The 27,340-nt window shown below is 43.4% G+C and overlaps 1 protein-coding gene and 1 long non-coding RNA gene across 4 annotated transcripts; one reads left to right on the top strand and one right to left on the bottom strand.

Moving 5' to 3' along the window:
- Positions 1–131: 131 nt before the first annotated feature.
- On the bottom strand, positions 132–22,896 carry LOC118688312 (core histone macro-H2A.2). 3 transcript variants are annotated; one of them, XM_036385794.2, is made up of 9 exons: positions 22,783–22,896; positions 16,911–17,144; positions 9,047–9,153; positions 7,644–7,841; positions 6,286–6,396; positions 5,826–5,925; positions 4,854–4,943; positions 2,993–3,167; positions 132–832 (listed from the first exon to the last, which is right to left on the bottom strand). In XM_036385794.2, exons 2-9 carry the CDS (start codon positions 17,080–17,082, stop codon positions 667–669), a joined length of 1,119 nt encoding a protein of 372 aa, XP_036241687.1. In that variant the 5' UTR covers positions 17,083–17,144; positions 22,783–22,896; the 3' UTR covers positions 132–666. The 3 variants fall into 3 exon arrangements, with proteins under 3 accessions (XP_036241687.1, XP_036241689.1, XP_036241688.1); XM_036385796.2 differs by lacking the exon at positions 22,783–22,896 and adding an exon at positions 21,700–21,911; XM_036385795.2 differs by lacking the exon at positions 22,783–22,896 and adding an exon at positions 19,980–20,089.
- LOC118688313 (uncharacterized) lies at positions 22,384–24,172 on the top strand. Its single transcript, XR_004980452.2, has 3 exons — positions 22,384–22,695; positions 23,546–23,681; positions 24,018–24,172. It is a non-coding gene; the product is annotated as an uncharacterized LOC118688313 (long non-coding RNA).
- Positions 24,173–27,340: the final 3,168 nt, after the last annotated feature.

The raw sequence follows: 27,340 nt of genomic DNA, 5'->3' as shown, positions 1-27,340 counted from the left end.
TTGTGATTTGGCAAGCACCGAATTACAGATGCTGCTGCTTTTTCTTTCTTCTCTTCTCCTGTTTTTTCTTTTTAGGGTGAGAAATCCCCAGAGCAAAATTAGAGTTTATAATAATAACCACACTTGACACATCTTTTTCTTTTTTTCTTATAAAACAAACAAAATCACCATGAAATATTCTCAGTAATTACAGAGGTTATTGTGATTTAAAAGCAAAACAGAAGTTCCTCATGCATCACTTCTAAAACCCTTTTCACCTCTCTGTGGGCTGAAGGCAGAAGTTTACCATCTACCCTCAAGGAAGGGGAAAAAGGAGCAGAACATTTTTAAGAGCTTTCTTGAAAGTGGCAAGTGTGTGTGTGTGTGAAGAAATCATCACTACAAATCTAAAATGAGGTTACTCTTCAAAAACCTCTAAACTAAAGTAACAAAGGACACTAAACTCCTGAAGCCAGATGATAACTCAATTGTTTAAGGTGATAAAAATGGCATGAAGAAATCAGACTAAACTCCTCTCATCTCTAATCACAGCTCTCCATCGAGTCACAACACGTCACACTACTACCACTCCCCCTCATCGTCACATTGAAAAAATAAAACCCACCTCTAATGCTTTGAATGCTACTCAAGTTTGTTGAAAAATAAAGTTTCATTTGGCTGCCGTTGCTACTTCGTGTCTAGCTTGGCCATTTCTTGCACATAGATGCCAATGCTTTCACTGTCGAAGAGCAGAAAGTAAATGTTCTTCAAGGAGGAAGAGCTGCTGCCATCAAAGTGGGTAGAAATGGCTCTGAGGGTCACCTGGGCTGCTGTCTGCTTTGGGAAGCAGTTTCTGTGTGGTCAGGGAAGAAAAGAGAGCAGGTGAGTGTAGGGCAGGGATGCTGAGAGAAACCAGCCAGGGCTCTTCCAGCCACAGGCTGCTAAGATAGTGCCACTTGCAGTTTGGCAAAGCCCAAGGATTTGATAGCAATATTCACCTGCTGCTGAATTAAGTTTCCTTAATTTCTGTTTTCATCTGCTTCTACTTCTTATAACCAAATTTTCTTTATTTACAAATTTTTATTCGTACTTATTTTTATTTTAATTTTTTTATTTATAATAATTTAAATTTTTTTTAGCTTGCCCTTTTGCCTTGCAGGCTAAAAATTTCCAAGGATGATTATTTATTTTTTTTTAGCTGAGAACTAAAAAAAAACAAGCCCAAAACATCACCTACTTAGCTGACTTCCTTGCTCTGTCATTAAAATACTTTGCTTGGGATTCCTGTGAAAATAACTGAAATTATAACTCCAAGCCATATTTAGGTTGAGATGCATTCATTCACTCTTGATGGTAATATTCTCTAACCTACAATCATATTTATATTGAAAACCATCAAAAAGATCTGGCACAACTGAAGTATCCCAACGTTACATCAGTTACTGTTAATAGTCCCTAAGATGGGACAGAGAATAATGGAAATTCACATAACTGATGTAGTATAATTCTTTATCTACCCACAAAACCAGCATTTCAGGTGCAGACATGGATAGAAAAAAATGACAGCAAAACCAGAAAGTCCTATTTGAAAAACTGCCTTTTTTCAGGAAATTTTCAGGTACTTTGATAAATGAAGTGTAAACCAGCAGCACCTGGTAAGTCTCTCTGTTTCTGTTAGGAGGAGTAATTGTAAGAGCAACAGAGTGAAATGGAACAAAGCAGCAGAAGGATCTGCACTAAGACTAATGGTCCAAGAATGGATTATTCTGATTCTATGCTCTTAGAAGACATGAAGACTAAAAACTATTTCTATTGGCATTAAAAGCTATAGTTAATTTTTATATCAAAGACTGTTAAAATAATGTATATTGTATAATATTGTAATAATGTACATGTATAATAATGTATATTGTATAATATTGTAATAATGTACATTTTGCTTTCACTGAAAACCATAAACAAAAAGTTCTGTATATTAAAAAAACGAATAAAAATGGCACTGCCCCTCTAATCTTTTGTCCTGATCCATAAAAATACATTTTGCTTTGAAGAGTATCTGTATAAAAATGGCATTTTCACCTCCTGTGTACTCAGTGATGTGTGGTGATTTCACTGATTAAATGCAGTTTTACTTTCATTTTATTCACTGTCAGACCAACACAAGAGGACTGTACTATGTACTCTACTCTTTGGGCACTACTACCAAAATCAATAGATACATTTCTATTTCTATTCTATTCTATTCTATTCTATTCTATTCTATTCTATTCTATTCTATTCTATTCTATTCCTATTATATTTACAAATAAATATAAGCACGTGAACTCTAACACAAAATAACAACTACTGCAGTTAGCAGTAAGATCTCTTGTCATCAGAGACCAACAAACTATTGATTTTAAAAGAAATTTGAAAGAAAAAAAAACCAAAACTTTAGATTTCTTAGTCAAGCACATTCTGCTTGCTAGTTATTAAGAAAGAAATGTGTGGCTTCACACTTGGTTGAATAGTTCACACTTTTGAAAGCAGATCTACATTTGAGAAACAGATTTTCTTTTCTTCTGAAAGGTTTTGTGTGACAAGTCTTTTCAATATCTATTATCAGGGGGGCTTAATGAACACCCCACATCCATGTGGCTCAGGTGGCATCACTGTAACCTGCCTTCAGAATTATGCTGCCATAATCTCATTAGTACAAATGCAGGTTTAATAAGGCTCCCCACAGCAAAATGAAGGGACACAAAACCCGAGGTGATGCAGAGGAATGAAAATGACTGCCTAGCAATATAAAACACAGCAAGCCCACTCAGCTCTCCTGTGGACTGGCTAATTTCTCTTTACAAAGGCTCTCTGGCAGTTTCATGCAAACACTGCACTTCAGTGGATTCCTCTGGAGCAGCTCTGGGTCAGATGGATCAGCAGAGGCAGGGTCACAGAGCAGAGGGCACCTCTCTGTCACAGCAGCAGCTCTGACAGCCAATTCCACCTCTGCTCCCCACACAGGGAGTCCTACCTGCCACTGGGAAACGGGGGGAAAGCCACAGACTTCAACTTCTTGTCTTCTGCAGCTGTTAAGCAGTTCTTGACAGTCTCCTCGAGCTGCTCTTCACACTTGTCCGAGCCCCACTGTGGGATGTGACAGTGGATGACAAACTTTGCTGCTAGGCCGCTAGACTGAGTGAGTGCAGCTAACACAAATGAAAATACAACATTTAGTTTGGAACAGAAACAGCTCTGCAACGACCTCTCAACCCAAAGTAACTTCTTAATTACCTCACCTCTCCAAAGAAATCCATTTGGGACTAAAATACACCACAGTGGCTCACTTGCAATAATAACCTGTCTCAGCATTCCTTCTGTGATCAATTGTTATTTCTTTGGAGACCAAAGAACCCAGGGCTCATTTGGTTAGCACACAGCTACTCAATAATTGTTTTAGCTCTCTCATTCAGCACGGCCTCTGGGTTTGTTTTATGCAAAGTACAAAAACCTTGCCCTAAACACAGTATCAGTAATCCCCACAGAGCTGTCACTGAGTGCTCTGCACAAACATCCTGCATCATCATCATCACCTTTACAATTCCAGAGAGTTGGGGATTAATATGTAGACTCTACAGCTGGGTAATTTCAGACAAGGACATGAAAATCAAAGTTGTTTGTTCAAAGTCCCCATCAGTTATGTCCAATTAGGAGTCTCAGATTTATTTTTCAGAAAGTGTAAGATTTCTCCAGGACCTGCAGAGCTTACAGCATGGCATCAGTTTGCTTTTGTTGCAATTGTCACCATCAGCACTACTGAAAGTCTGGGTGTTTTGGCAATCTCAGGTTAAACACTTTGAAATCAGCTGTGCAGGATGGAATTAGCCCAAGGATGAAAATCCTGGATATATTCACTTGTTCTCCATCACAGAGGAATTCTGTTGCAAGCATAGAGGAATTCTGTGCTACCTGAATTTTAACCAGCTGTCTTAATAGTATAAAAGGAGTCTTGTCTTAATAGAATAAAAGGAGTCTATCTTCTAGTTAGGTAGTGATGTTGACAGAGAAAAGTAGTTTACTTTGATTTTACAGCATATAAATTTGATATTATATGAAAGTCAAGCAAATTATCTTGTATAAAAATTTCTCTATCATTTCAGATGATAAAACTAGGCTACTCAATTAGGAATTTTCCCAAATTACTTAAAGCAATTTTTTTTTTTTGGTATAGAGATACTAAGCCAAATAAGGCATATTGTAACTTTTCTCCATCTGTTTTCCAGACACCTTCAATTGGTTTAATCTGTCCACAAAAGAAGCACAATCTGAGATCCCAAACTATTCCCTGCTACAAATGTGTTAACCCTTGAAGGGAGCTCCTCCAATAAAGCAGCTGCAGTTCCAAAAAGCATGCCAGTTCTGCAGATCATATCACATCTTCATTTCTGCTCAAAGTAAGGTCATTATGTGGGTTATATACATTCATCTAATATGCATAAAGGAGAATAATTTATGAAGCATCACTAATTTTTCCTATGCCTATTTTTTCCTCAGCCTATATGTTAGGCTGAGAGCTGTTTCTGATTCTCACTAAGGCTGCAGTACATACAGGGTAGGAAAGATGGCACAAGATTTCCTTAAATTTTGGACTCCCATGGGCAGAAATGACCTAAGACAAATTGATCAGTCTCAAGACAGAATGTGCACAGCCCACAAGTATCCTATTCTTCCTTTTTTTTCCCCCCTCAGTAGGCTGCCTATATCAGCATCAGCTTTGAAGAAACATTTACATCACATCAACAAAGACACATAACAACAGGAACAGGTCAGAATGTCCAGAGAAAAGACCATCTAAAATGAGCCATGTCCAAAAGAGAGCAGGGAATCCCTCTTACCTTCAGCAACTTCCAAAGGTCCTTGAGATTTGCGAAGCTCTTTCACTGTTTCCAAGAACTCTTTGCCTCCAGCCTTTTCCAGTGCCTTGCCTGCAAGGACACAGAGCAGAAGGCCTTGGCTTCAGAGTATCAGTGTGGAAAAACAAGCCTACATTATTTAAAAAACCACTGTACACACACTATCCTGTCTCCCTCTATCAGCAGCAGCTGATTTTTATGTTTACCACTCTGCTTAGACACGGATGAAGTTTACTTTTCATGGTTTTGTAGAGCCTGTATGCTGTTACTGGAAATTACTTTAATATAAATATCTGTAAGAATGCCATTTACTCTGACTCATGGCTAAAATAATGTGGAGTGGTTTTAGGCTTTCAGCCTCCAAAATGAACCCAACATCCAAACCCTATTACTTACTGAAACAAACACAGCTGGGATGCCAGGGAAGGTCTTGATGACTGAAAACCAATGATCCAAAAGCTTGCTACTAGATTCTGTGCCTCCTGTGGGACTGGCTGAATAGCTTTTTACCTCCCTCCTGCTTAAATTTCCATATTTGTAATAGCAGTATTTCCTTATTTTGCACAAGCAGTATAAGGCTTTGTACATGAGTATTTCTAAATTATGTAACATCCTACAATGAAAGTTAGAAGTGTTAATGACATGTAATTTTGCAATGCAAATTTCAAATGCAAATGTAAAAATAAGCCAATAAACACCTCAATAATTATTTACACTTTTGCTGTTCATGTGCTTCAACAAATTATCTGTGTTTTGCTTGTTATTAAAAGCTGACAAATCAGTGATTAGACTGTTGTACCAAGTCAGACCCAGCCTGATTTTCAGAAGCTGCAAGTGATATTTTATGGCCTGGGGTAGATTCAGATGAAACAGGATGGGATCTCAGCAGGCAGCCAGTAGACCAGCTACTGTTCCAGCTCTAGATGATTTTTTTCTGCATGTACAGAGCCTTACCTATTTCCTCCTTGAGGTCTATTTCAGCTGTTGTAGGGTGAACAATTCCTTCTACTTTCATGGAGCCAATATGGCTGATGTCACTCTGTGTCAGAGAAAGCTGAAAAATAGCAATGAGAGGGGAGGAACAAATAAATAGTAATCCCAGTGCAAAATCATTTTCATACCAAAAAGCTGAAGTATAAAAATTTCAGTCTTTCAGAAACCAGCTATTTTATTCTGTTCAGTATGTGTGAGTCTGACTTTTAGCTTTTAATTAATTAATTTGCACACCACTCAAATTATTTGGTGATATGTCCACAACTTGGAAGCTTGCTCCAGAGGAAGTTATTGCTAGAAAAAAAAATGTTCTCACATCATAATTTGAAGGAAAAAAGGCTGATTTTGGAAATGCTTTGGTTTAACAGATAAACATCCTTCCCTTCATGCTAAGCCCCAATCTGTTTTTGTTCTTTATTACCTTTTGTCCTGGCACAAGGCTCTTGGAGGACAAGATAGTGAAACCATCCCCAGGTCCATCTTCAGTTGTTGAATTTGAAGCTCCTTCTTTTTCATTGTCCTTTTGTTTGCTCTATTTGATGGGAGGAAAAAAAAAAAAAAAGCAAGACTTCTCAAAGGAAACAATCACCATCTAGCATTATTCAATAATGGAGAGAGTTAATAACTTACTACAAATCTTATCTTCTCAGATCAATACATGACTCATAGCCTTGTAATCCCATAAGGTTATGTAACAACAGGGGTCTGCACTGTTTATATAATGCTAAATCAGTGGTTCATCTGAGGCATTACATGTTTTTGTAGTCACATTCAGAAGCAGGGCACCCACACCCATCTGTAGATTTACTGACAATTAAGGTTGTATTTATATGGGTGGGCATGTGTTAGTTTATTTTTGTTGCTAACAGAGCAGAACCTCGTATTAAATCAAACTTAGTCACTTAGTAACCCAGTCAAATGCTCCAATTTGAAGAAAAAACAACTTTCTGGTCTGAAAAACAAATGTTTAAGTCTCAGTTATTAAGTGATAAAGCCTTCTTATAGCTTACTTTCAAGGAGCAGCAAACCTACCAGTCCTAGAGGGCTAAAGGAGCATCTCCTCACACCTCTCAATATTTGCTCTAAGATATGTCAAGGAGCTACCACCACCTAATAATCCAAACTCTGCACAATTCAAAGTAAGGTGGTAGCTGAGGTCAATGCACAGAGGCATCCAATTAAACATCCCATTAAGCAACTCTGTTTTCTTTTTAAAGGCTGTTTCTACATATTATCAGCTATGGAACTGTCTTAAAACTTTGAAAAATATGCTTAATCCAAAAAAGTTTAAAAGTTTAAGTCAAAGCTTGATATCATTTAACCCTAGCCAATGAAAAGCTCAGCAGTGTTTTAAGGTGCATGCCCTGGAATGACAAACCAAGAGCACAGATCTGGGTTACTGCTTTACCAAATTAATCCATTTTGGACAGTGATAGAAGATGGGAAAGTGCAGTGGTCAAGTTCTGATTGATTTATTCTTCTTTTAAAACTCACTAACAACAGCACAGCTAAGAACACATGAAACAAAGAGCTCGTCACAATGACATTGAAGTTCCATGTCAAATTCTCTGGACAGCGAAAAATCTTTAACAGCAACCCAGTAACTGTGCAAGGCTGAAGGCATGACATCTCTCTGGTAGAAAATGTTTTAGAAGACAGCTTCCTTTATTTTAAAAGGCTTCATGGCCACAGAGTTAGTGTGGAGGTAAGAGATTTTACACAATTATTAAGAGATTATTGCAGAGGGTGACACAGAATCTGTACCTGCCCTGTTCTTACCTTTTTGGACGTCCGGGCCTTGGTAGACTTTGCCTTTTTCCCACTCTTTTTGTTCACCATGGATTTCCTCCCCTTCTTCTCAGGAGCAGGGGAAAGGATGGTCTCAGTTTTGCCTTTGGCACCCCTTTTCTTGGCTAGAAGCTCAGGCTGAATTCTGGGCAGGACACCTCCACTTGCAATAGTCACACCTTTGAGTAACTGCAAGGACAAGCAGCGCATGGAAGCAAATTACAGATCCTCTTAATCTGCACCACCAAAAACAATTAAGGGAGAAAATCCACAATAACAAGGAACTTGGCAGGTGACAGCAAAGTCAAACAGCACATCCTGGAGAATTCTGTTGCTGTACAATCATTCCTACCCCTTCTTAGTGCAAACCTGTCCTTGGTGACTCACAAGCAGTGAATAAGGGTAAAAGAAGAAGAGTGTCTGTGAGCTACTTCAAAAAAGGACTGCACCACAGCCCTGCTCAGAGGAGGACTGGATGCAGATCTCTTTGGCAGGGAAACAGATGCAGTGAAAGCAAGGAAAAGCTCCAAGGACCTGCTTTGCAGAGGCAAACAACAGGAATGGGCTGGGATACCATGTAGAGGACAAAGTCTGGCTAATTCCTGAGAGACAACACTGGATCTAGATCCCAGTTCACAGGTCACTGACCAGAAACACAGAGCTGGGAAAGGCCTGGTAGTGTTAGCACACTTTCTCTTCTGGCCTGTTTTGAATTTTTACTCCACTTGACAAGAAACAGAGCCACATGACTTCATGGGCACCACATTTTCATTATTTAAAGCAGTCATATTAAGTGCAGGAGTATTCAAAGTGTGAATGACATCATCCATCTTCATACAGAGGAGATACTCTGATGCTGACTGAACCTTTTCAGCAGCCCTGAATAGTACAATCTGCAGCCCATGCTGTGATCTCTGTCCTCACTCAACAAGTTTAACAGAAGTGATCCCACAAGTGATCCCAGGAGTCAGAATACTGAAAACCACAGTTTGGGCAAACAGACAGGGAGACAGCAATAGCAGAGAGTGAGCCAGATCCCTACCCAACACGGGCCTCACAGCCAATATAATAGAAAACACACATTTCTACAGCTTTTGGGAAAAGATCTTCCACATTTTCTTTAAGTACTGACTATCCCTGAGGGAAAAGTGAAGCATCAAGACTGCTTGTTTCAACAGGACTCATAGGCTAAGAAGAACCAAAGTTTATGCCCGTAAGATTTAAGATGAGGTATCTCAGAACCTTAATTTTTGTTTGCTTTTATTTAAGAGGGCCCAATCTTCTACTCCAATAACTGCAATCTCATTCTTGTCTCAGACTAAGCTCTTTCTAAGCTTCCCTGGTAGCAGCTTCACTCAAGCACACAAGTCTTGCACCAAAATGCAAACAGGCACCTGATTCAGCTCCTCATCATTTGCAACTGCCAGGAGGATGTGTCTGGGGGCAATCCTTCCTTTCTTGTTGTCCCGTGCTGCATTTCCTGCCAACTCCAGGATTTCAGCTGTAACACATCAAGATAAAAACCAGTTACAAAAATGCAGCTTAGGTACATGCTGCATACACATTTTACACTGCTTCTTAATATCCATTTACCTTCTCAGGGATGTTTCCAGATTTATCTAATAAAGGGTTCTCACTAGAGAAAGGCAGAAACCAAACCCCACTCAATATATCTGTACATTTAGATAAGTTCATTTGCCCTTCCTAATTCCCTAAATGAGAAAATATGCTAAGCTTGGTTCATATAATTTCTCTTAATTCTCTTTCAAAAAGGCAAAAAAAAAAACCCTAAAAAGTACATCAGCAGTCCAAAATTTATCAGCAGCCCTGTGACAACAGAACAGTCAGGCATGCAGTGAAACCCCCAACCTGGAACAGACAGCTCTGACAAACAGCGAGGATTCTCAGGACCAGGGAAGATGAAGACTGAGGTGCATTTGAAGAAGTACTTGGAAAGCCAACACACTAGCCAGACACTGCTGGAATTCTGCATTAAAGGACACTGAAAATCTGTGAGAAGCTTCATTTCAGAACAAGATATGAAAGGTTTGATCCAGATGCAAGCAGAGACAACGTGAGAGCTTCAATGCATGAAGTATTGATAGAAGGGTCCTTCTACATCTCTGGGAACAGGAGGTCACTTCAAAGGTACTTTCTCTACCTACCAGTTAGAGAAATAGTAACATTTATACTGGAACCAAAGTCACTGAGCTTTTCCTAATTATTACAGAAATACTGACACATCTCCCTAAGTTTATTTGGACTGTAGCAATCAGTATAATTCATTAGCTTACATAGTTTGGCCTCTACTCAGAAGTTATTTCTCATATAAGAACCCTACTGAAACACTGAGAAGGAAGGAGAAAGGAATTTTTTCCCCTCCAATTGCTCCTAAAAATCACATCCACACTTTTTTTCATTTTAAAAGCATACAGTGTCCCTGTCTTCTGGGTTTGTGTTTGTCAGTAACAGGAATATGAAAATTACAGCCAATCAGTATCCTGTTTATAACTCATTGATGTCTTAATGATATCCTACTCCTTTTTACAAACTACATAAAAAACTATAACTATTATAAAAAGAAGGATTTTCAGGAAAAATCTAGTGGAAATGTACATAATGTTTGGCTAAAATCCAAATGATTTCATCATGGGGCTTAGCTCTGGCTCATAGGGAAAATACAAGCTTTCAATTCCACTCAAAATAACAAAAGTACAAATTTGTCTTCCAGTTTTCACTGCTACACAGCACACATATTTAACTGAATGTTGAAAATGTAAAAGCCTTTTTTTTAAATTTATATGCATATTCACAGTGAATTGTAAAAATTAGAGCAGGAACCTCTCAGCTCTAACATTTCCTAGTCTGTCCTGGATTTTAAAGGAGGAAACTGCAAAGAGATCCCACATAGTCCAGCTATATCCACCCCCATGGGGCTGGAAGTGTCAGACCCTCTCCCAGACCTCTGCCAGCAGAGCTAACACAGCAGCAGACAGCAGGAACAGATTCCATCCATTGTGCAGACCAGCAGAGAGCAAGAAAAGAGACCCAGGCTCCTCCAGTGGGATTTGCAGATGTGTGCTTACAGCAGAGGAAAATTGCATCAGGGGGAAAAAAAAAAAATCCAAAAACCAGCAGATACTTACCTGTGTGGGAACTGAAGCTCTTTCAGGTGTGCCAACAACAGGCACATCCTGCTACCTGTGTGCTCACCCCAGTGCCCCAGGTTTGGGTCCTTTGGCCAGCAGCATCCTGATGGTGCACTCTTAGTCCTCTGCCTAATGTTAAGAGCAAAAAAGGCAGAACACTCAAATGCCAGCCATCCATGCCAGGACACTGGGAAGAAGGGGATCCGAGGCAGAGGTGATGCATGGCAGATTGTGGAATATGTACATGACTTACCTAAGGATGCCAAACATTTGCATGGTAAATTATTGCCTTACCTCCTTCTAGTGAAGGTTTCTATACATATTTTTTTCTAATGGTGGAGGCCAGGGCTCATAATCTAATAAAATGGTATTTACAAAAAACAATATCAAAACTGGAGGCTTCAGTTATCACATGCCCTGCTAACAATAACAGATCCCTAAAGAAACTGCTTCACATTTCAAGTAGAAACTTCTTAGCAGCTGAGGTTACCTAAATTCTAAAAAGACAAGTCTGAGAATATAGGTCCTATAATACCTATATAAATAGGTATTATAGAATATAATAGGAATATAGAATATAGGTCCTATACTCTAACAAGCTCTCTTGGAACTGGGCATCTTGATATTTTCAGCCATAAATTGATTTTACTTTGTGTTCTAAGCACAGGCATTAAGAATTACATTGAAATCTCAAATAATATTGCTTCCTGCAAGAGTCAAAATTCACAAAGATGCCTCCACATCAGAAGTTTAACTTCAAATCCAGACATCTTCAGAAGCAGAGACAAGCTGCAGCCAAGCTATGACCTGAATGGGATTACATCTTGTCACCCTGTGACATACAGGGAAAAAGAGGTTTCTTTAGCTGATGGATCAGCAGATTTGAAATGTCTGGGAACTAAAGCATGCAAGCCATGCCAAAGGTTTTTGTTCAGTTGAGCTTGCAGGAAGGTGGACTTCTAAGAAAGGTCTATGAGAATTCCTGATAGCAAATTGGAAAGATTTCATACAGGTTGTCTTGTTTTCCACTTCCCCTACAGGAGAAATCCTGTCAGCTCCTGTTACACTAGCACATAAAAATCTACCAGTAATACCTTTACTCTGCAAAAATCTATTGATGATGGAGTCCTTGTCCTCCATTTACTGGTGGGAAGATGTCTGCTGGATTTGTCTCTGCATGGCAGATGAGCACAACAGGCAGAAGAGTGTTCCAGGGGATTCCTGTGAAGGAGGAAGCCTTTGCTGGTGGTGTGTTCTGCCCTCATTTAGAGAGGATGGCTTTCCATTGAGATCTTCCACAAGTTCCTCTGAACATGACTTGTGCTGCCTCATCAAGGGGCTTCTGTATTCTCTGCCTGCTTTTTGGGAAGATGCCCTGTGGGACATATGCAGTTGATGTTTGATTTAGGTGGTTGTGCCTGCAGTCAGCTCTGTGCACACTCAGAGCATGAGTCTGTTGCAAAACCCATCAATCACAGGGGACTCAGGCCAATTTTTCAGAGAATTTTAACTCTGAAGCCAGTGGAATTCTCAGCAAACACAGCTTTCTGGATGGGAATTAAGCTGCAGTTTTACAATATGATTTTCAAGCCTAAAATGTAAAACAGCATCGAGATATTAAAAAGAAAGGTTTAAAACAGTGAGGAGATCTTTACATTGTACCTCTTCCTGAGATTCCACCACCATTGCTGGCATTTTAATGATGGGATTGATAAGGCAAAGTGCAGATTTGGGGGTGATAATGGCTGTGAGGTGCTGCCATGACCAACCTTGCTTACAAAGGAAAAAACCAGAGGTTTGGTATCTCTGTGACACAGAACACATACCAAAGCCAAAGAGCAGTCTCAGCTCCCTAAACTGGGAGTAAGGATGCTGCAGATGTTTATGCAGCCTCTGGATGATGCCAGCCACAAGGCTCAGTGCTCTGGGGCAGCACAAACCCAGGCCAGCAGCAGTGGCCAGCAGGACTGGTCACTCACAGAGATCTGCTGGTCCATGCCAGCCCTGGAGGAATGCAGGCACCCAGGTGGTTCTGGTTCTGTTGGACCCTTCCAGCCTCATCTACCTTGCTCCTCTCCCAGCCATGACTTGCTTCCCCACATCCCAAGCTCCTTTCCCTGGCAATCCACACCAAGATTTCTATCTCAGCACCTTTCCTGGACAGTCACCATTTTTCCTATCTACTCTAGCTCAATATTCCTGCCCAGATTCTTCATTGACTCCATCCAATCCTTGGCCTATTTCCCATTTTTTCAACTTGCTCTCCAGCTTCCTGGCAGGATATTTAGACACTCCTCACCATTTATTTGCCTACTGGTCATCAGTCCAGCTGTCCCCAGTAGCCAGACTTATCCCTAACATCAATATTTTTCTTCCATAACCACTGCCTCCCCACAATGTTATGATTTGGGAACTGAGAGAGGCTGGAATGTGTTCAGTGAGGACCAAGTCTTCAGAGATTTTAGCTGTTAAAAGTCAAAGCAGTCTCAGCTGAGCATGAGCAACCTGTGTTTTATCAAAGTTAGAGCCTGGCCAAAGAGTGCATATTTCTCTGAGGTAGCACACATCTCCCTTCCCCTTTTGTAAAGCATTAAATCTCTGCTCAAACACAGAGAAGCACTCAGGGGTTTAGAGGAGAAGTTTTCATGAATGTTTTAACATAACAAAAAAATAAATGTTCAACCTGCTTCTGTGAAACAGCTAAAAAGTGACAGTCCCGTACTGCCACTCTCCCAGATTTAGCCTGAAGCAGTTCCCCTGCATGCAGCCTTTCATCCTGAGGAACCATCATTTCACACCTGCAAATCCAGGAGAAAAGAATGCCATTCGTAATAGAAAAATCAGATAATGTTAAGAAAATGTAGCTGTTTGACATATAATACCCCCTTTGACAACATCCTTGGAAAAACCTATTTTGTTTCTACAGGCTTCCCAAAACCAAAGATTTTATACCCCTGTAATATTAGGAATAACTAGATCAGCAGGATTAGATGCTACAACACTTTTTTTTTTTTAAACTGAACTCTCCACCTTTGTAATATTTCCAAACAAATCCCTGGACAGAGCACAGGAACTTTGGTTTGGAAAGAACACAATCCAGCAGCAATAGATGTTTGCTCAGAAACATTACCCCATTCTATCACAATATATACAGGAGTTCTCTGCTGAACCAAGCAGCTGAAAATAGCATTCCCTTACAATTTATGTGGGCTCCCAGCCTACACCTCTAGCAACCTTCTTGCCTGGTTGACTACACATTCTTTTTTTTTTTCCCTAAAGCAAATTGTAGGCCCACACATAATCTGCTCATATCAGATTAATGATTGAAATTAAACTGCACTTACAACCTAGGAGCAGAGCCAAGAATTTAATTTTGTTCTAGTTCAGGTAATAGGCAAACAGTGCTGACCACAAGTCAGTCTGCAGCACTGAAATGTTGCACATTCCAGATGTGCTGCTGACAATTTATTACTGCACCTTGTAAAAATTGCCACAGCTCAGAGCAAGCATCTCCAAATGTTTATCCTAGAAATATCTCCCTGTGGAGTAGGAGAAGAAAAAGAAGTATTTCTCTGCAGACAGAAGGTCAGCAGAGTCACAGTGCATCACATTATGTTATAAAAGTTATTGTGATTTCTTCAACACAAGCAATACTTTGTCACTCCAGCTCCAGAAGTAGCCTCAGGGGAAAAACAAATAAAATTGATTCTCATCTGGAATGTACTGCCACAAACATGGAGATTTTTGCCATCTACTATTAAGCTTGATGATAAATTTAATTTTACAAGTGAAATTAGTGAAATTTATTAGTGAGATCTCAGATTTTCTCCACACTTTTGAAAGAAAGTAATGGTTTTATTGTCTGGTAGTGAGAACAAGCTTCACATGTGCAAAAGACAGCAGTGTTTACATAAAATCTGTTGCATGGACAACCAGGCTCCATGCAAGCTTCTTCATGCCACCTGGGCAATAATCTACATTGCTGAAACACAACTCACTGAGCTGATTCCATGCAGGCTGTGACTCCTCACAGATTCTCTAATGCACCTCAGTCTTGATCTGTAACCCCTGAGTATCCTGGGCTGTGAATTCTAACCATTTGCTGAAGTGCTATTTTCCATAATTAAACAAGAAACTCAACAGATATGATCAAAAGACACTCTGAAATATTTCTGTACAGAATCACAGTATATTGTATCACCATGGGACACCTGCCCTTTCCTCAAAGTTCAATTTCAGAAAGGCAGGAAAAAGAAAACTCAGGGCATGTGGGAAGATTTAAACCTTGGAACACTTTCTGTATACACTTAGGCAAAGCAAAAGGGTTTTTAAAATTAAATTTAAATTTTAATTCAAATTAAGCCCCTCCCCACATTTATATTTCATAACACTTTGACACTCTCCTGCGAAGAGAAATGCAGCCAGCAAAAGAGTTTTCTCACTTAAAAAGCACAGAAGCAGTACAAGGTGGATTTGCTATTTTTTTTCTATTATTCACATTTAGGTGTATAAAAAAACCCTAATTAATACCAATTTTCTCTGGGACAAAAACTACACAGAAGTGTCTCCTCACTCTGCAAAACAATACAAAATAACACTCCAGCTAGTGACCAAGCATGGTGCCTCTAAAAGAGAAATTTCCACCCTCATCCTCTCCAGGAAACAAATGAACCTCCTTAGTTTTCAGCAGATCCTGATTCCCAGGAGTGCTCCACATGCTCACATCCCATCCCATGGCCAACCCTGGCTCCTGTGTGTGAGGAGCACTGCCAGGAGCAGGCTCTGGCTTTACCTGCCAGGTGCTCTATGACAGCTACAAAAACTACACAGGACTGACTCCTCACTCTACAAAACAATACAAAATAACACTCCAGCTAATGACCAAGCATGGTGCCTCTAAAGGAGAGAATTTCCACCCTCAGGAAAAAGAACCTCCTTAGCATTTTCAGCAGATCCTGATTCCCAGGAGTGCTCCACATGCTCACACTCCATCCTGTGGGTGGCTCCTGTGTGTGAGGAGCACTGCCAGAAGCAGGTCTTGCTTTACCTGCCAGGTACTCTATGACAGCTACAAAAACTACAAACAAGTGACAAAAATAACAAAAACAAAACAAAAATAACACTCCAGCTATTGACCAAGCATGGTGCCTCTAAAGGAGAGAATTTCCACCCTCAGCCTCTCTCTCTCAGAGAACAAATGAACCTCCTTAGTGTTTTCAGCAGATCCTGATTCCCAGGAGTGCTCCACATGCTCACACTCCATCCCATGGGTGACTCCTGTGTGTGAGGAGCACTGCCAGGAGCAGGTTCTTGCTTTACCTGCCAGGTGCTCTATGACAGCTACAAAAAACTACACACAAGTGACTCTTCACTCTGCAAAACAATACAAAATAACACTCCAGCTGTTGACCAAGCATGGTGCCTCTAAAGGAGAGAATTTCCACCCTCAGGAAAACACCTCCTTAGCATTTTCAGCAGATCCTGATTCCCAGGAGTGCTCCACATGCTCACACTCCATCCTGTGGGTGGCTCCTGTGTGTGAGGAGCACTGCCAGAAGCAGGCCTTGCTCTACCTGCCAGGTACACTATGACAGCTACAAAAACTACACACAAGTGACAAAAATAACAAAAACAAAACAAAATAACACTCCAGCTGTTGACCAAGCATGGTGCCTCTAAAGGAGAGAATTTCCACCCTCAGCCTCTCTCTCTCAGAGAACAAATGAACCTCCTTAGTGTTTTCAGCAGATCCTGATTCCCAGGAGTGCTCCACATGCTCACACCCCATGCCATGGCCAACTCTGGCTCCTGTGTGTGAGGAGCACTGCCAGGAGCAGGTCTGGCTTTACCTGCCAGGTGCTCTATGACAGCTACAAAAAACTACACACAAGTGACTCTTCACTCTGCAAAACGATACAAAATAACACTCCAGCTGTTGACCAAGCATGGTGCCTCTAAAGGAGAGAATTTCCACCCTCAGGAAAACACCTCCTTAGCGTTTTCAGCAGATCCTGATTCCCAGGAGTGCTCCACATGCTCACAGCCCATGCCATGGCTACGCCTGGCTCCTGTGTGTGAGGAGCACTGCCAGGAGCAGGCCTTGCTTTACCTGCCAGGTACTCTATGACAGCAGCCATGTAGACGGGTGCCCCCACCCCGATGCGGTACTTGTAGGTGCCTTTCTTCAGGTAGCGCATCATCCTGCCCACGGGGAAGATCACCCCGGCCCTGCTCGAGCGCGACAGTTTGGACATTTTCTTCTTCCCGCTCCGCCCCGACATCTTGCAGCCTCGTGCTTCTCAATTTGCTGGTGGTTCTCAGTGCCTTGCTGCAAATCTGAGGGCTGCAAGAGAAAACCAAGAGGGTCGGTGAGAAAGAACAGGTTGGTGTGGCCAGCAGGAGCAGGGAGATCGTTCCTCCCCTGTACTCAGCACTGGTGAGGCCACATCTCCAGTGCTGTGTCCAGTTCTGGCCACTCAGTTTGGGAAGGACATTGAGATGCTCAAACACAAGGCTGGTGAGGGGCTGGGAGCACAAGCCCTGTGAGGAACATTTGAAGGAGCTGGGGCTGTTCAGCCTGGAGAAGAGGAGGCTCAGAGGTGCCCTTATTGCTCTCTACACCTTCCTGAAGGGAGGTTGCAGACAGGTGGGGTCGGTCTCTGACAGAACCAGAGGACACAGTCTCCAGCTACCTCAGGAAGGTACAGGTTGGATATTAGGAAGAAATTTTTCACCAAATAATAATAAAGTACTGGAATGCTCTTCCCAGGGAGGTGGTAGAATCACCACCTCTGAGTGTGTTTAAAAAAAGACTGGACCTGGCACTTGGTGCTATAGTCTAGGTGAGCTGTTAGGGCATAGGCTGGACTCGATGATCTTAGAGGTCTCTTCCAACCTCATTATTCTGTGATCTTCATGCATTGCTGCTGCAGAAGAAAAAATCCAAACTCGTCCTCAACACCTGTTAAAGTGCAGGCATTGTTCATTAAAAGCAGGATTGGCACCATGATATTTTCTGAGAAATCCTCTTTGCCCAGGATTTTGTCCTGGGAAGCTGAGAAGCCTCAGAGAGGAATGAAAACAATAATTATCTGATTGCTGCTCCTGTGTTTGCTGCTTTGGAATGGGGCTTGGACATTGTTTACCAACAGGTGAATGCTTGATTGGGTCCATGTGAATTGTTTTTACTTAGTGACAAATCACAGCCACCTGTGTCAGACTCTGAGTCAGTCACAAGCTTTCATTATCATTCTTGTGAAGCCTTCCATCTGTATCCTTTCTCTTTAGTTTAGTTTTAGTATAGCATTCTATAATATCATATCATATCATATCATATAATAATAAATCAGCCTTCTGAGAACATGGAGTCAGATTCTCATCTCTCACCTCATCCTGGGACCTCACAACACCACACAGGATAATTGGAATGTTTGCTATGACTTTGCTTTTGAACTGCACTATCAGTGTAGCAATACCAGGAGCAAAGAAAACAAACCTTGTTTTCTCCTTATTTTTCTGGCAACCACAAGATTAGGGATAAACAGACAACAAACCCTGGAATCTGCCACTTCACTCCAAAGCTTGCATGTGGTCACAATTACACCTCCAGTTCTCACTCTCAGACAATAACAGTTTGGAAAGGTTTAACTCTATTTACAAAACATGGGTTTAACTCCATTTTGATAGCTGCCCTGGAGGTATAATTATGAGCCTGGTTACTTCTCAGAAGCAAACACAGAGCAGGTCTGCTAGAGATGGTATTTCTGCCAAGGAAAGCACAGTTACCTCACTGCCAGCATCCATTCACCTCAGTGAAACAAAGAAACACAACAAGGGAGACTTTGAAAAGCATTCAAATGAATCTAGGTGATACTGCTAAATTTTAAATTATTTTTTTCATTTATCAAAGGTATAAAATCAGCAGAGAGCTGTAAAACCTTGGCATGTCCTTGTGTATCAGCCAGACAATTTTTTTTCTTTCTGTGAGCAATGTATCATGTGGGCATGATGAGAAAAGTTGGGAAAGATTAAACCAGTAAACCTATCAGACACAGACACGTCAAAATTGGCATTGCTCATCATCCCACTCTGAATTCCCTGCCAACTGCCAGCCTGGAACCACAGAGCTCCAAGGGAAGGTGAAAAGAAGTAGGGAGGCATGATCCTGGTCTTTAGAGACGCTGTGAAGGTGGAGAGAGCCAGGGTTCCCTAGAGCAGTGACCCTTACAGAAGCTGTACAGCAGAGGACGGAGAGCAGCACTGGGCTTGGTCACACAGGGAGGCAGCAAAATCTGCCCAGCAGAAAAACTTCAGAACGATTTGAGAATGTAGGTCAGAAATCCAGCAGCACTGGATCTGCCTCGGGGCTGGAGGCTGGACCTGGTGATCTTCCTTCCTTAATGAAACTTGTAATTTGTGACAAACCCTTTACAAACTTTCAATTTCATAATAATAACAGCTCTTAAAATATGTCCTTTTCAGTTTGTGACAACTGACATCCAAATAATAGACCTAGGCTGGGAATTAGGCTTCTAGCCATCAGAGGAGCCCATTTCTGGGACAGCCTCCTCTTTAGAGCAACAATAACTCTTTTTGAGGTGGAACTTAATAAATGTATGCAGTAGGGTACAAACAGCTTCCTGCAATGCTGGCAGGACAGCTGCACCACCAGGCCAGCACTGAAACCCCTACAGAGAGCCATGCTGAAAGAGTACACTACCTGTATCAAAATTATATTTAGCTAACCTCTCATATATTCCTTCCTATAGCATCAAATCCCAGCTGAGTGAAAATCAGTGGAAAAAGGGATTAGATCCACAGGTAATACCATTGTTACACTTGATCTCCATGGCAGAAAATCAAAACATATTTGTATACAATTAACTACACTGCTCTGGGCCATGCTGCTGCATTACATAAATTTATGTTTAATTACTCACTTTTGGCTCATCCTTCTGTTGCTATCACTGAACTTTCCACCCCTGCCTACTCCTTTATTTTCCCCTTCTCTCTCACAGGAAGCCCTCTGCCTTTATTTACTCCCCTGCTGCCAAGCCAACACTTGGAATCCCAGAATATTTTCCAAATGCACTGCAGGTTATGTTTGCAGAATTTTGTGAGAGCCTAAATACAAGATGTTTCAGAACTCTGCTAACACTGTCTCTGCTTTGCAACTTACATGGAGCAGGGTGCACTGAGGAGCAACAAACACAGCAGTGTGCTCTTGTCTTGTTTTGACTCCTACAGGAGGCATTTTTTGGTAGAAGGCCAAGCTCTGGCATAGTCACAACAGGATCTGGACAAAGAAACATGCAGAGAAAACTCCTGTGGACCTGGACAAAGAAATCCCAGAGACAGGGATCTGGTTTTCTTGCAGGAAGAGGCACATGAGCTCAGCCCTGCCACACTCACCTGAACTGCAACCAACAGGTAAAGAACTACAAGTTGAGCACTGCTGTCCTAATTGTTCCCTGCTGAGGACACAGCCAAGCCTCAAGGGCTTATCAGTTGAAAAGTCTACCCACACTTGTTCCCTCTCTGCCAGCTGATTCATCATCTCTGTGTTTCTCCTCATGAAGCACAGCCTCCATTTAAAAATAAACCTGTGCCACTCGTGCTAAGTCCATCCTCACTGAGCTACAAGGGCTGTGTCTATATCTGCCTGCCATGACATCAGGCTTGGGCAATTGGAAGCAATTATTTTCCCTGTCCCTTAATTGGTCACAGCACACCCCACTCTGCCATGACTCCAACATCCCTGTGCTGCTAATGGGGGATTGAGGAGCTACAACATCTCACAGAGCTCTCCACAACATGACTGCAAGCAGGGCTTTCCTCTGTTGAGTTTTGCCTTCTTCAGAGCCCAAGGAAACCAGTGACATTTTCCTTCTGCCTCCTGGAAAAATACTTAAGAATCCACCTTCCACTGGACCAGACTGCTCCAAGGCCCATCCAGCCTGGACTGGGACACTTCCAGGGATCCAGGGGCAGCCACAGCTTCTCTGTGCCAGGACCTCACCACCTTCACAGGGAAAAACTAAGGGAATCCTTCATAACATCTGACACAAATCTCTCCTTTTTTAGATGTAAACCATTCCCCCATGCCCTGTCACTATGTGCCTGTGTAAAAAGTCCCTCTCCCTCTTTCTCATACACCCCATCCAGGTACTGCAGGGCTGCAGCAAGGTCTGCCCAGAGCTTTTCCAGGGCCAGGCTGAACATGCCCAGCTCTCCCAACCTGTCCCTGGAGCAGAAAGGCTCCAGCCCTCGGAGCACCTTGACTTGGGAAGGATGCTGAGAAGTTTGAGCACATCCAGAGGAGGGCAACAAGGCTGGTGAGGGGCTTGGAACACAAACCCTGTGAGGAACCACTGAGGGAGCTGGGGCTATTTAGCCTGGAGGAGGCTCAGAGGTGCCCTTATTGCTCTCTACACCTTCCTGAAGGGAGGTTGCAGACAGGTGGGGTCGGTCTCTCCTAGCAGGCAGCACTGACAGAACCAGAGGACACAGTCTCCAGCTACCTCAGGGAAGGTACAGGTTGGATATTAGGAAGAAATTTTTCACCAAATAATAATAAAGTACTGGAATGCTCTTCCCAGGGAGGTGGTAGAATCACCATCTCTGGGTGTGCTTAAAAAAAGCCTAGACCTGGCACTTGGTGCTAGAGTCTAGGTGAGGTGTTAGGGCATGGGTTGGACTTGATGATCTTAGAGGGCTCTTCCAACCTCGTTATTCTGTGATTCTGTCATTCTGTGACTTCCAAACACCGAGAGAACTCGAACTCAGCAGCCAAAGGCTAAAATAAAGGGCATTCAGGGCTACCCACACAGCTGCACTCCGCTCATCTCCAGCAGAGATCTGTTAGAACAGTTAGGAGTTGACAAGGAACCCAGACATACCTTGGATCCAGCTTAGGCTGCACATTCACTTACAAAGGAAATATTTGTGAAAAATAACGAGGAAGACCTGAAGCAGGGGCTCGTTGTCTGACCGAATTGCTAAGGCCATAGTGCTGTTAAGGGGGCAGGTGCGGTGTCTCCAGAACCGCCCACACCGAGCGCGTTCCCCGCGAAAGAAGCTTCCAGGGCACCCCAACCCCGGGGGTCCCTGCTGAGGCAGCTCCCACTCACAAACAACATCGGGCCACTCCTGCGGGGGTCGGGAGGACGGACCCTGAGAGGACGGATCTGGTACGGCCCCACAGGGAGCCTTTGCAGCCGCTGCGAGCACCGGGCTCGGGGACGCCGCGCTCGGCCCCGGAGCCGCCCCAAGCCCCCTCAGGGCCCGCCCGCCCCGCGCGGCCGCCCCGCCCCGCGCACGCCTCGCCGTTGCCCGGACACCGCCGCCCCGCCCACTCCCGTCTCTGATTGGTCGCTGCGGCAGCCCGGGCTGGGCAGAGAGCGCGGTGATTGGCTGAGAGCCTCTTGATCGGCGGGAGAGGGGCGGGGGCAGCAGCCGGGCCGCGCAGGCGTCCCGAGGCGCAGTGGAGTGTGTGTGTGTGTGGGGGTGTGGCCGCCGGCTTTCCCGCGCAAACGCTCCCCCCTGACGCCCCCCCCTCACATCGCCCTCAGCCAGCGCCGCCGCCGCGGGGGCTTCGCCCGCTGCCCGCCGAGGGGCGGCTGCGGCGGCGGCCGCACGGCCCCGGAACGGGAAGCGCTGCGGGGGCCGAGCGGAGGCAGCGAGCGAGGAAGAACCGCCCCCTCCCCCCCGTAACCGCTTAGCCGGGGCCGGCCCCGCGCGCGCCGCCGTTACCGCCTCGCGCCCCCCCTCCCTTTATGGCCGCCCCTCACCCGCCCCCCTCACGCCCTTTCCTCTCACGGCCTCGGCCATGGCCGGGCCCTCCTGGAGAACGGCAGCGGCGCCGGGAAGAGGAGGAGGAAGAGGAGGAGGAGGAGGTGGGTCGTGCGGCCGAGGAGAGAGGGAAGGAGAGGAGCAGGGCCTCGCCGCGGCCCCCGGAACCCCCGCGCCGCCGCTCCCCTCACCTGCCGGCGCCCGCCGCCGCCGCCTCCTCCTTCTTGTCTTCCCTTCCTCTTTTTCCTCCCCCTCTTTTCCTCCTCTCCTTGCCCCCCCTCCCCTTTCCTCCCCCTTTCCCTTTTCGGCTCCCCCCGCCCTCGCTCCGCCTCAGCCGCTCTCCCCGTATTGTATGTTTCAATGGCGATGGCGGCTGCTGCTGAGGGGGGCGGCAGGGGTTTCCTCCCGCTCGGCACATACCGCCTCTAGGAGGAGTCACTGCAGCCCGGGCCCGCTACAACCCCCCTCTCCTGGCTGCCGCCCTCCTCGGCCGGGCCCCAGGGCTGCAGTGGGGGCAGGAGCCCCCTCCCCGCCCAGCAGAGAAAGGGCCCCCCTGACCCCAGTCCCAGTGGGCTTGTGGTAGCCGGGAGCATAAAGGCAGAAAGCCTTGCCATCCTTTCCCAGGGTGGAGGAGTTCGGAGATGGAGAGGTTTCAAGGCAATCCCAGATTGGGTTAAAGCCCAAGGAGCGCCTGGTTTTTGTTAGAGAGAGCCACCCATCCCTCTGTCCCTTTGGCAGGGTGGCCTGTGCCAATGCCTCGCTATGGTGCTCTAACCCAAATATTGCAGCATCCCCAAGTCGGCTCGGAACGGCCCTAACAAAGAGTGCCGGCAGCTCTTTGTGTTGTCTTGCCTTGGAGCGTTCTGGGCGCTCTCAGGCTTTCCAACTCGTCTGTGAGGGCTGCAAAGTTCCCTTCTGAATGGAAGCTGAGGGTTTTTCTTTCCTTCCCTGCAGTCGCACGGATTGAAGAGCTCGAGCTCCAAGAGACGCAATAAGCGATTGTGCTTTGAGTCTTGGCAGCGCCAAATCTGTGAGCAGAGGCTGGTGCAAACAGCAGAGTACAGGGCTACACCTCTGTAACTCCTCTCAGGTATATTTTTACATCAGGCTGGGTTTGTATCATCGTTCCTATACAAATACTTTGTTGCACTGATTTTGCTATAAAGACATTTGGGTGCTACTGTGGTGCACTAGGAGATACATTATTAACACAGGCCACTCCTGCTTGCTTGCGGTGTTACTTTAGGAGGGTGTCTGGGAACAACAGAGAGAAAGAACCATTCGTGCATTCAGCATTCTCTTTGCCACTGGAAAAAAATCATAAAAGATGCACTTGAGCTTGGTTTTGGCTCTGCCAAAGTAAGCAATTTTATGTCTGCACAGGATTGGATTTGGTGGGTAAAAAAGCAACGGAATATTTCCCCAGGTTATGTTAATTGTGGATCACACCATCTCATGAAGAAAGAGGGCCTGAGCTCAGGACCTGCGTTTTCCTGTGACCTTGGGTAAAGCAGTTGCCTTTACACAGCTGTATTTTGACTGTTGTTAAAATGGAAATAAAGATACCTTTTCTCTTTTCAAGCATTGAGTAAGAGCCTCAATGCACTGGTGTGGATTAATTCTTTGGGGTCTGTTCTCTTCCTCACTGCTTTTTGAAAACAAGGTCAAGATGCCTTGAGACCATAGGAAAAAAACCTCATGTATGAATTTGACTTATTTTGCATGTAAGAGGAAGCCTTACCTTGATCTTGCCCACTGAGAGTTGGAATTTATCAAAAGAAGAAGATATTTGTAGGCCTGTCAGTGTATTGAACCATATTGGGAGGGTAGGAGGAAGCTCAAGGAGATTTCCAAGCACTAAGCACAAAAATTAATGACAATGTAAAACCCATGTGAAAAGGAAGAAAAGCATTTACATTTTTCTATTACCAGATACAAATAACTGCATCCAAAAACCCTTACAGTCATGCATGTGTTATGTGGCTTTGTAATTTAAAATAATTTGAGATGAGGCAAAATAAGCACCCCAAGTTTTTGAAAACATTCCCAATGTGTTAGAGTTTAACATCAAATAGATGCTGTGTGATAAGAACACAAGCATGTGGGGGAGGTCTTTCAAGGAAAAAAAAATCTTTGTGTGAGGCAAACTTTCAACATTAGGAGAACTCCCTCTGTTTATAACAACATTTTTCTGTTTATAAACAAAATTCTCCTGAAGGAAAACAGGAGTGCTGGAGAAGTGTAAGAGAGGACATTGCAAATTTTCACAGTGTAACACTTTTTAAGTCTGTCATAGATGTCTGAATTTTAATAACAATTTTTGTGCTGTTGTGATTTTTAATAGTCACACCATAAACTCATATTCCACTCTTTGTTTCTCCAGTGGATACAGCCTATCCTTAACCTAAATATTAAACATAAACCTTCATATCCTAAACCTAATACAGAATTGCATGGATATTTTATGTTTCAAATATTTCTGGAAAATTTGGGGTCACATGGTGACACAATAAAGAATTTTTGAGTAGAGCAGATCAGAGCAAGACAACACTGAGGCAGTTACTGGGTGTGAATTATTGTGCAGTAACAGCACCCTTGGAACCAGCTGCTTTTTAGAGCAGGTGAGAGACTTCTGGTCACAGCACCTGTATGTTGCAGCCATTTAGATGGAGCTGTGCAAGGAGGAACTGTTGCTAACCCTCATTTGTGCCATTTAGATGGAGCTGTTTGGGGAGGAACTGTTCCTAACCCTCATTGGTGCCATTTAGATGGAGCTGTTCAAGGAAGAACTGTTACCAACTCTCATTTGTGCCATAATTTCCAGATACAAATAACTGCATCCAAAACCCCTTAGAATCATGAATGTGGTACGTGGCTTTGTAATTTAAAATAATTTGAGATGAGGCAAAATAAGCATAAATAAAAAATAAGCTGTTGAAAGCAAAATAAGCTGTTCAAGGAAGAACTGTTGCTAACCCTCATTGATGCCATTTAGATGGAGCTGTTTGGGGAGGAACTGTTCCTAACCCTTGTTTGTGCCATTTAGATGGAGCTGTGCAAGGAGGAACTGTTGCTAACCCTCATTGGTGCCATTTAGATGGAGCTGTTTGGGGAGGAACTGTTCCTAACCCTTGTTTGTGCCATTTAGATGGAGCTGTGCAAGGAGGAACTGTTGCTAACCCTCATTGGTGCCATTTAGATGGAGTTATTTAAGGAAGAACTGTTGCTAACCCTCATTTGTGCCATTTAGATGGAGCTGTTTGGGGAGGAACTGTTCCTAACCCTTGTTTGTGCCATTTAGATGGAGCTGTGCAAGGAGGAACTGATGCTAACCCTCATTTATGCCCTGCTGGAGTCAAGCAGAGCTTTCCCCACTCAGCAGGAGCAGGTCCTGCCCTCTCTAGGTTGTGCAAAGACCATCTGCCTGTTGCCTTTCAAGCACAAATACAATCTGTTACTTTGTCAAAATAAACAACACATCTCTCTGATCATTTCTAGCCTGCTGCCTGCCTCCCCAGCTATGGGGGAACAGCCTGTTTATGGCACTCTCCTTTTGGGGCAGAAGCTGTTACAGCTCAAACATTGCAATGAATATTTCATAGCTGCAGAAGCCAGAGACAGGGCTTTGCTCTTGCTGGGGCTGGCAGGCATTCAGGGCCATCCTGGCAGCACAGGAATGCCAAGTACTCCAAAAGCTCCATTTGATGTGTGTATATAATCCAGGGAACTTGATCAAATCAGTGTAAGCATTGCCCTGACATTAGGATCACCCATGTGTCTATACAATGGTCATACTGAACAGCTGGAACAACCAAGTTCTGCAACTAATCTATATTTCTGTAATGAATTATTTTTCCCATTTTAAACCCTTCCTCCACCTTTCATATTGCTTATGTGCTTGTTATGCCAGTAGATTGGGTACAATGGGCTAAAGAAGCCAGAAAACCTACACCCTAACTTTCTGGAGACCTCTCTCTTTTAATAGTACTTTCTTAAATTAGACCATCCCACATACTTCAGAATTTAAAGTCTTTGTGTGTGTGTCAGATTCTGACACATTGTTTAATGTGGGCTGATTAGCTGCAGTCACAGGTTAGCTAAAGTGTGTAAGCAAGGGGAAAGGTCTTTCTTCCCCAAACACCAACTGATTCTTAAAAATGTAGCTGATTAGCTTAGCAAAATATTAAAGATATCTTTTTATCCTTTAAAAGGAGGTTTGAATCCTTTTTACTTATCCTTAAATGCAGCTAAGATCATGTCTTAATTATTCCTTAACCACGTAAGTAAAAATAACAATTGAATGTTCAATCAAAGTCAACATAATTTTTTTTTCTTCATTCTGAAAGATATATTTGTAAATCTCCATTAGACAAAATAAAAAAAAATTTAAAAAAAGAGAGGTAACAAACCCCAGAAAATAACATTGTTTTCAGCTGAGGAATACATTGTAGGATCCCTATCCACAACTCAGAAAGAGTAGCCAGAAGGGGATAGGGAAAATTCTGGGAATCATGAGCATGGAATGGCTTCTCCAAGGAATTAGAACAGGTCAGGACTTCTAGCTAAGGAAACTGAGTGGTGGCTTGAGAAAGGACTGATGGTCTTGGCCTGGTGCTCTGTGCTGCCCAAGGATTGCAATTTTTTACATTAACTACTAAAATACCTATTTCAGTTTCTGAATCAGAGGAAAGCTGGATGGATGAAACCATACATTTGTGAGTGGTGCTTTTGGCCACAGATCAACGTGGT

This window comes from Molothrus ater, chromosome 8 (assembly GCF_012460135.2).
Source record: "Molothrus ater isolate BHLD 08-10-18 breed brown headed cowbird chromosome 8, BPBGC_Mater_1.1, whole genome shotgun sequence".
NCBI classification, from domain to species: Eukaryota; Metazoa; Chordata; class Aves; order Passeriformes; family Icteridae; genus Molothrus; species Molothrus ater.
This window is presented reverse-complemented; position numbering and strand designations above follow the sequence as displayed.